Source organism: Triticum aestivum, chromosome 5D (genome assembly GCF_018294505.1).
Source record: "Triticum aestivum cultivar Chinese Spring chromosome 5D, IWGSC CS RefSeq v2.1, whole genome shotgun sequence".
Taxonomy (NCBI): Eukaryota; Viridiplantae; Streptophyta; class Magnoliopsida; order Poales; family Poaceae; genus Triticum; species Triticum aestivum.
This window is the reverse complement of record NC_057808.1, coordinates 53,801,050-53,810,961: the sequence shown is the minus strand read 5'-3', so window position 1 is coordinate 53,810,961 and position 9,912 is coordinate 53,801,050. Positions and strand designations below refer to the sequence as shown.

General features: G+C 41.5%; 1 protein-coding gene across 4 annotated transcripts; it reads left to right on the top strand.

Moving 5' to 3' along the window:
• Positions 1 to 4,923: 4,923 nt before the first annotated feature.
• LOC123119402 (uncharacterized) lies at positions 4,924 to 8,990 on the top strand. Of its 4 annotated transcripts, none has more exons than XM_044539207.1 (5): positions 4,924 to 5,568; positions 6,429 to 6,523; positions 6,626 to 6,654; positions 7,311 to 7,358; positions 8,615 to 8,990. In XM_044539207.1, the coding sequence occupies exons 1-5, from the start codon at positions 5,287 to 5,289 to the stop codon at positions 8,629 to 8,631; spliced, it is 471 nt and encodes a 156-aa protein (XP_044395142.1). In that variant the 5' UTR covers positions 4,924 to 5,286; the 3' UTR covers positions 8,632 to 8,990. The 4 variants fall into 4 exon arrangements, 2 of the variants coding, with proteins under 2 accessions (XP_044395142.1, XP_044395141.1); XM_044539206.1 differs by having other exon boundaries at positions 7,492 to 8,990; XR_006458646.1 differs by lacking the exon at positions 4,924 to 5,568 and adding an exon at positions 5,577 to 6,326 and having other exon boundaries at positions 7,311 to 8,990.
• Positions 8,991 to 9,912: the final 922 nt, after the last annotated feature.

Genomic DNA, 9,912 nt, shown 5'->3' with positions numbered 1-9,912 from the left:
CTTGCCTGCATTTACTACTATTACTCCACACATCGACCGCTATCCAGCATGCATCTAGTGTATTAAGTTCATGGGGAAACGGAGTAATGCAATAAGAACGATGACATGATGTAGACAAGATCTATCTATGTAGAGATAGACCCCATCGTTTTATCCTTAGCAGCAACGATACATACGTGTCGGTTCCCCTTCTGTCACTGGGATCAAACACCATAAGATCGAACCCACTACAAAGCACCTCTTCCCATTGCAAGATAAATAGATCAAGTTGGCCAAACAAAACCCAAATATCTAAGAAGAAATACGAGGCTATAAGCAGTCATGCATATAAGAGATCAAAGAAACTCAAATAACTTTCATGGATATAAAAAGATAGATCTGATTATAAACTCAAAGTTCATCCGATCCCAACAAACACACCGCAAAAAGAGTTACATCATATGGATCTCCAAGAGACCATTGTATTGAGAATCAATTGAGAGAGAGGAAGCCATCTAGCTACTAACTATAGACCCGAAGGTCTACAAAGAACTACTCACGCATCATCGGAGAGGCACCAATGGAAGTGGTGAACCCCTCCGTGATGGTGTCTAGATTGGATCTGGTGGTTCTGGAGTCTGCGGCGGCTGGAATTGATTTTCGTCGACTCCCCTAGGGTTTCTGGAATATTGGGGTAGTTATAGAGCAAAGAGGCGGTCCGAGGGGCACCCGAGGTGGGCACAACCCACCACTACAAAAAATACACTTCCGTCATGATACGTGTTTGTCACAGTAAGTCACGTTTTCTATCATGCATGTACATACATGACGATTTTATGGCAGAATCAAAATAGTCATACTTGTGCTGTCGTAGAAGTGTTCAATGACATTACCAAAATTATCATCACGGAAGTGTCCACTTCCATGACGATAAATCGCGCATCATAGAAGTGCTTTTGTCAAGGGTGACCGACACGTGGCATCGACCGCAACGGGTCGCCGTTAAGCTATCGGGTCCGGTTTTGGATCCGATAACCCGTTAACAGCCCGGACCAATGGAGATTTTCCACGTGTAAAATTCTCATTGGCCGGAGGAAACACGTGTTGATGAGGACATGACTACCTTCGATACGACCAAAAATATTGCAAACATGTATATTTGTGAGGTGATTTCTAATGCAAACTATGAAATAATTTATTTATGTCATCCAGAACAAAAATACTTCACACACTTTTGTTACATGTCTAATTGCAGGTGTATGGGACATTTGTACAATCCACATATGAAGATAAGGGAAAAAGAGAAGTTTAGGTGCTATTCAAAAAGTCCTCTCACGTCACTTTTGGGCCAAGAGAAGATAGAGTCCAAGTCTCTCACGTTCTGCATTCAGATTCGGACTGCACAGACATACCTGACTCAAAACGTCAAGAACTCTTTCATATGGACTCCGAATTGGAAGATTCTTTTTTTGTTGGAAAGTAGATTTCTTGCTCTTTCCAACCCAATTGGATTCACCTTCAAATTCTTCTGGTGCGTTGATATATCGATGAAACAATCTGACATTGCAGCAGAATCCGAGTCAAACTACAAGTCCAAAGGTGTTGCATCACCTCCACTTGGGCCCATGAGCCTTGTACGACCTAGGGTTAGTTTTAGGCTGTATTGGGACGTCCTTCCACCTCCTTGGCCGCCACCCCTTGCTCCTATATAAGTAGATCCATCTAGTAGCTTTTTCCTTGGGTTTGTTTAGTTAAAAGTTAGCCATTGCAAATTCGACTTCGTTTGTGTCCAACGACCAGACCAAGACTGCTTTCGGATCCCCACCTTTATCAATACTTCATCTATATTCTCAATATTCAGATTGCATTATCATATTCTTGCTTGTTCTTCGATTGTGTGCAGGAATAGACCTTCGTGGTCAGGCTGATCGTGCTTCCAGCATCGTCAGTAACCTTGGGAGATTGGTTTAGCGATTGCTAAGGCGCAACGTCGTGCACGTTTGTAGTCGGATCGTCAAAGTCGACTTCCACCAAATTGATAGTTATCATATCATTGAAAGATCGGGACACCCCGCCTCTATCAAGTGGTATCAGTTTTTAGGTTGCTCGATGAGAATTTCCAGTTATCCCTAGATTAGATTTATTTTCTTACCTATTGTCCAGGAAAAAGCCATAAAAAAAAGTTAGGTCTATTCATCCTTTGTCCTTGCCAGTCCGAGCCTTTGCAATTTTCTTTTCATTGCTTGCATTATTGAATTATCGGTTGCATCGTCATGTCGAGTTGCTGGTCTTAGTGTCTAGTTCGTTTGGTGTTTCGAGTTCTGTTCACATTAGTCACATCGCTGCTGCATCGTTATCCCTTTCGCTGTCCACCAACCCATCCATCAATTTCCACCACGTGCTACCCATCGTTCATTGTCACAATCATAGTTGAGGTTGTTCACATCTTCGCTTGATCCAATCTGCATCTTATCTAGTTTATTTTGGAAAGAGGGAGAGAGAAAAAAAGACAAAGAAAAAAAGAAAAAAAAGTCAGAGAAAAAAAAGAGAGAAAGAAAAAAGTGTGAGGAAAAAAAAGAAAGAAGAAAAAAACAAAATTCGGATCTATCTAGACTCAATCTCATAGTTGAATTCGGATTGGAATCTGTTATGTGGACTGTTCAGTAAAACAGGCATAACTTCCTCATACGAAGTCCGTTTTAGCTAGCGACGAGCCGCATCTAAATAGTTGTAGAAGCTAGTTTAATATTTGACACCTCAAAATCGGCTTCTAAATAGGTCCATTTGCCCTCCGAAGTTCGCGAGACAGCTTATTCCGGTTTTTCAAGCCAGTTTTAGAATTTTTTGACTCCTCATATCAACTCGGAATTGAATGATTCTTTTTGCGTTTGAAAGCTTAAGTCAGTGCCATTCTTGAGAAAAACTATTAGAAAATTGGCACAAACTTTTTCAGAGAAAAGTTGGAGAGAAAGTTTTTGTATATCCTGCTTGGCAGTTGTTTTTCATCATTATCTTTACTGCCGTTGTGATCTTCACTTATATCTTGCTGTCCAGAGCTACTTAGTATCCTTCATTGATGCTAGTTGTGCTACGTCGTGACCTCATTAGTGTTCTAGGCTCGCATCTCTAGTCTGGTCTAGCCTAGGACCAGCACAGTACCGTCGCTGAGCGTTTATTCAACATTGCATCTCTGAATTGATTATTGCTAATCTTTTGTTACCATATATAGCCAACCTAGCTCCACATATTTCTACACCGTGTATACGTACGTTCCCCTGGCAATCGCTTTACACAATCTTTGGAGTTATTTGACACCGCTAGTTGCCTGTCACCACCTGCCGCATGGTAAGAACTTGTAAGAATTGATATTTGCTTTACTGTGAGCACTTTACAACCACATCCTAGTAGTTCATAGGAACATTATTCTTGAATTTTGTTTCTTGTTTTTACTAATCATGACAGGTTCCGGAGATAGAAGTTTTTGGACGACGGACACATCTTCACCAACACGAGAGTTGGGACAACACACACAAGCACATGGTCATGTTATCTCTTTACCGTCATTTGAGGGTAGATTTAATCCTGCTATTTATCTAGATTGGGCGCTTGAAGTAGAACAAGTTTTTATTCACCATTACTTTTTTGAACTTGAGCGAGTATGAGCTGCCACTAGAGCATTTACTGGTTTTGCTTCTGTTTGGTGGAGTGTGCATTGTAAGAAAGACATTGATAACCAACCCACAATTTGGAAAGATTTGAAAGATGTAATGAGACAACAATTTTCCCTCCTTACTATCGCCGTGAATTGCTTCACAAATTCGAACAATTTAAACAAGGCAACAACACTGTTCATGCTTACTACCAAGAGTCCAAATCTTATATGCATCATTGTGACATAGAAGAATCTGAGGATGATACAATAAATAGATTTTTTGGTGGTTTGAACCATGATATTCATGCAAGATTTCAGTATATTCCTCGTTACATTACTGGTATGTATGTTCGTGCTTGTATCTTTGAGAGACAGTTACAGGAGGATGCATTGGGTGACCACAACAACTACTATTCCAATTCATACTCACTACCATCGATTGATTCCTCCACCGTTGCACCTACTAGAGCAGCCACACCTCGGATTGTGAGTGCGACATCATCTCAAGTGTATGGTACATTGTCATTGTCCATACCTACATCAGCTACGTCTTTGGGACAAGGTAACAGTAAAGGTGTTGATAATATAACTTCACATGAGAATGATGCATGCCTAATTAACTTAAATACATCATGTGTTGAGTTACCTGTTGATTTGAGCACGCCACCTATTTTAGAGAATCATGTTACTGTCATGAATGCATCATGTGATCAAATAACTGAAATACCAACAATTGTGAGTGCGCCCATCGAATTAACTGTTGATGTCAAAGAACCATCTGAATCAGGAAATTAATCATATTTGAATCAAATACATTTTAAAATAATTGTGCTAATGTTTAATCATTTTGATATGACCTCTAATCTTAGTGACCTTCTTATTTAAGCATGTTGTAGCATGTAAATTTGATGCACGTAAGGTTTATTCACCAATGTTGGGATGGTTTAATGATGAATATTGTCAATCTTTTGATATGAATAAGAGCTTCACTTATATGTGCAAACTGAGTTGCAATATTTCTATGCCTTCTACTTCTTGTGATAATGTTTTGGCTATAGATTTTATGAACTATGAAGATTACTCATGTATACATGTGTTATATGTGCAAAAACCAAGGGAAGTAAAAATGGATGACATATCTTTCTCAAATAATAAAGCGATTAGGGCTTCTGCCCGCTCACCCCCGTCGCGGCGCTTTTGCAAAAAGGCCCTCCTATTTTCTAGAAATTCAACCCGCAGTCCTTGTAATAAGTCAACACGAACCGGTATTTGCGAGAGAAAAGAAAAAAAAATTAACCCAGCCCCATGACAATCCTATCGATCCCACCTCCAGCCCGCCGCCTGCCACGCCGCGCCCACGCCGCCTCGCCTCACCGCGCGCCGCCACACCGCGCCCCACGCCGCCACCGCCTACCCCGCCGGCGCGCCTACCCCTATCTCTAGATGAGGCTGGTCAACGAGCGTGTGGGGCGGCAGGCTGCTCTCCCGCTCGATCCGATCGAGTGAGATCTGCACAGGGGGCAGCGGACGGGCTTGACGCGCGGAACGATAGTGGCGTACGGATCTAGGCGAGCGGCGGTTCACGGGCTGGACGCGCAGAACGACGGTGGCGTACGGATCTAGGCGAGCGGCGGTTGACGGGCTGGACGCGCGGGATGACGGCGGCGTACGGATCCAGGCGAGCGGCGGCGGACGGGTCGGACGCGCGGGATGACGGCGGCGTACGGATCCAGGCGAGCGGCGGTAGGACCTTGCAAGGCGTCGGGGTTCTCCGTGGCGGCACCATGGTTGCTCCGCCGTACAGGGGAGGCACGGCAGGGCGAGCATGGCAGAGGCCGAGAACCAGGTTGTTCACGCCCCCTCCATGGCTCGTCGTCGCCCAGTGGCAAGATCCTGCTGCAGGCGAGCCCTCCAGACAGCATCTCTCCTCCCTCTCGGTGAGCTCGCTGCCACTCTAGCCTCCGCTCCCTCATCTCTATTTGTCTGCTAGCCTGCTACAAAATCCTAGAACTATTTGGTTCAAAAGGCTTATGCTGAAAAGTAGTGTGATTTCAAATGCTTCTGCTGAAAAGTAGTGTCAATCTTCAGCAGAATTAGCCTTAGAGGGTGTTTGTTTCCAGGGACTTATTGGTTTAGGGACTTGAAAAAGTCCCTATAAGTCCCATCTAAACCAAACAGGAGGGACTTATATGAACTTAAAGTGGGCATTTGGGACTTATGAAATAAGACTCTCAAGGCGAGTCTTATAGGAACTTATAATTGTAATATGGTCTTTTAGTCCATGTTAAGTCCCAGGAACCAAACAGGTTGGGACTTTTTAGGGACTTGGGACTTATAAGTTGGGACTAAAAAAAGTCCTAGAACTTATGAACCAAACAGGGCCTTAGTTATCCATGGTCTCTTATCCTGACTTCTCAAAAGCAGTTCAATAATGTCTATTGGGATGTCATCTGTCATGGCAAGTTTTTCATGAATCAATTCTTGCTTCTGTTTATTTATTTCTCTTCTTCAGTAGTTTCCGCTCAAAGGCAGCACTTACCTGGAGAAACCAGAGGATATAAACGAGGCAATACAGTTAATCTCTTACAATATTTAGTAGAGAAGCACTATTGTGCAAACACTAATATTGGTTTCTCTTCTCTTCGATGATAGTGCCAAACAAATAATGGTGCCGAACTGCACATACATACATGTGGTTGTTGCCTCTAGACACTCTCCTGTGGCATGACGCTCCTCCTTCCCTGCTGTTTGCCATGGAATTTAACATATCTGTCTTTTTTGTTGGGAATCCGAGCAGGTGTTACAGAATGAAGTCAATCTCCTTAACCCGCTGGCTGAGCTAGAGAAGCAAGCACAAGAAGAAGCATCTCGTGCAGTCCATCAGCTCATCCTGTATGTGCACATCAGATCATGTATGGTCCAGAGGAGATACAAATTTCTTGTTCAATTGATTTGTCTCATGTCCCCTTTTGTCTTTGTTTTCTATATCTGCAGGATGTCAAGTGCCAAGACCGCTTCAACATGTGAGCATGATCCTTTCCAATCTTTAGTCATGTGTTGCTAGAACACAATAACATTAATACCATTTATTTTGTATTATTGACATGGGAAATTGATTTAAATTGCTAGTGGTGGTTATAATAGTTTGCTATACTTTTAGTAGATTATGTTTATGCAAGTTAGACATAGAGCTGCTGTTTGAGAAAGTATGTAGATTTATGAACAAGCCCATCTTGTACTACTGTTCGTGTAGGTAGTCATTCAGACATTTCTTAACTCTGTAGCAAATACTCCCTCCGTTCCTAAATATAAGTCTTTTTAGAGATTTCACTATGGACTACATACAGAGCAAAATGAGTGAATCTACACTCTAAAATATGTCTATATACATCCGTATGTAGTTTGTAGTGCAATCTCTAAAAAGACTTATATTTAGGAACGGAGGGAGTAGTTCACATGGTAGAGCCAGCCATGGTGCAGAGGCTAGATAGTTTTAGTATTCAGCCTTCAGTTGCTGTTAGCTCTACTCTGATTTGTCCTTTCGTAATGGCAATGCGGAGTCTTTACTGCATATTACTTACCGGAACTGATGTGTTTTTGTCGACATAAAATTCTAACCTGAATTTGCTATTGAGGTGGGAAATTCAATAATGTACGTACTGTATTTGCATTTTGCAAGATAATTTGGCTGTCAAAGTGCTACATCGCATCTCACTAGACCTATTGAGTAAGTGGTAATTTTTCATTTATATATCATTCAGATTTCTATATGCATTGTTCATAGATTCCTTGCATTGTTGAGTTAACCAATTTTCGTAAGGGTCATACTTACTGGACCATGGCACACCCTTCCAATGCAGGCTGCTTCCATGACCATACTTCAAATAGGGGAGATTAGTTTGCCTCTCATCATCAACTTTGGACCCTCTTTGCATGGGCATGTTTTTTCAAAGCGTACTTGTATGAAATAAACTGTATTGGTTTTCAGTTTATATCTGTCCATTGTTTTGCTCACATCACAAATTTTTATAGCTAGAAAGTCCGGAGTTCGGTGCAATCGAAACACATATTCCAGTCCAGCATTGATAGTTTATCCCTATTGGACATGCATATCTTCCTCGATGAGTATGGCAGAATCCAACATCCGTTCGTCCTCTATATTGGGGCTCCATGGCTGCCAATCAACAGAGCAAGACCGGAGACCACCCTCTCCTCCTCCAATTTGGAGCTCCATGGCCGCCATTTGATAGGCGCACTACCGTCGTTGCCTCCTCACCGCCTCACCTGGGAGAGCGCAGGCAGCGATATTGCCCATGACTCGCCTCATGTTCGGTTAACAAGATGTAGTTCCATTAGGTCCGTTGCTCCTCTTACATGCAGAGCCTAGGAATATTCGAAACTGCAGGTATGCGAGAAGAAATATTCTAAATTAGCAGGCAGCAAATTGACCAGGTTTACAAGCTATTAGATGTGCATTTTTAAGATGCAGTAGTCATACTTTCTACTGGAATTTGACTTATAATTCTAAAAATTTGCTGAGCAATGCGTCAACAGAATGCAGCTGCAACTTGATTTATTTTATGTCAATTGGACTCTAGATGAAGACGAACACATCTGTTTCTAGAATGTTGACCTGTTTCTGTATGCAAAATGAACTATTGGTACTTTATAAAACTGAAATATGGCAATGGTTGCTGACAAGGAATTTGTGCTTAATGGATTTCTATTTTCTCCCTCATTTGAACCATACTGAAGATGATACGGTCAAATTATTTGAGGTGGCTTATCCTGGTTTATTTTTGTCATATGAAGTGCCAAATATCAATATTCTACATTTGCTGCCAATATTTTACAAATTAGCTTCATTTATTTACTGGTGTGCGTCTTTTTTTTCTTGAGATGCTTATTTATGACGACTGTCTCTTCACTGGTTATTGGTTTATGTTTTCAAATGAGAAACATAGCTAATTACTAACCTTTCAGGGGGAGAGCTGTTATAATCCTTACAATCCACGAGTTCCAGGCCTGTTGAATAAGCAAAGGTTTGGTCTAAGAAAGTGAGGTTGCTCGTGCAATATTCATTGAAGGTCATCAAATCCCTTTGATAGGGGTTAAAAGAGATGGTGGCTTCAACTATGCCTCAAGAGATTTAGCAGCCCTTTGGCTGGTTACTGAATCATAGTTGAAATGTTTTTTCTATACCTCACTCTTTCTCGGTGTCCCTATTTTCTGTAGAATCAAAGTGGTATATTTCATAGTTGATGCAGTTCTGCCATTGTAGGTGTGCTTTTCTGGTACAGCAAGGAGGGTTCTATTTTTCCAAAAACATATAGTAAAGATAGTTCAGCAGAAACTTTCACGAAGTAATAGTGTTGTACTACCTATGCCCGTGATATTGTTCTAACTTTCAGGAAGTGGTATCGAGGAACGTGTTGCTTCATGAAGGATCAAGGCAGATAGTTGAAGTGGAACATGCAAAAGCAACAGTATGGAAATTCGTGGGCAGTCAGCTGCTTTTTTAGGGGAGGTGATGGCGGTTCCCTTTGTTGGTATCAAATAATAGTTACATTGTTTATGAGATTACATTGAGAAAAGTTTAGGGTTCATCGGCCCAATTACAATGGTTTTTACCGTAAAAACAAAAGCTAACTAGCTCTTGTGTCGTCTCATTTGCTTATCTTCGATGGTGCTTGCATTTGATCTTCCAATTTGATTTACAACTTAAGCATTGTGAAGCCGGCGGATTGATGAAGCGCACTGTGGTGGAGGTAGAGACATATGATGTGAGAGAAACTTTAGCGTTTGTTGTGACAGAGTCACTTCTCGCCCTTTCTCTTCAGCGAAGCACATCTATATACCTATACATACAAAGGAGAGATGGGTGAGTTTGAAGTTCATCATCCAATCTAAGCATCACAAAATTGAGTTATAACTTTGAAATTGCTAATTTTTTCTATAGAAATAACCCGTTAGTATTTCACTGAATAACTTTGAACTAGTTACTATTTTAAAATAGGGTGCCGTGTTGAAATAGATGGCGGCAGTGTCCGTCCATGTTTTCTCCTGTTGCATCGCACGGGCATTTGTGCTAGTACATATACAACATGTACACCTTGTCTCTTTTGTTAGCCACATTTCAGATTAAGCAACGCCGAGGACGGCTTTGTTTTCAAGAAGGGGAGGATGATGAGGACATGACTACCTTGGATACGACCAAAAATATTGCATACATGTATATTTGTGAGGTGATTTCTAATGCAAAATAATTTATTTATGTCATG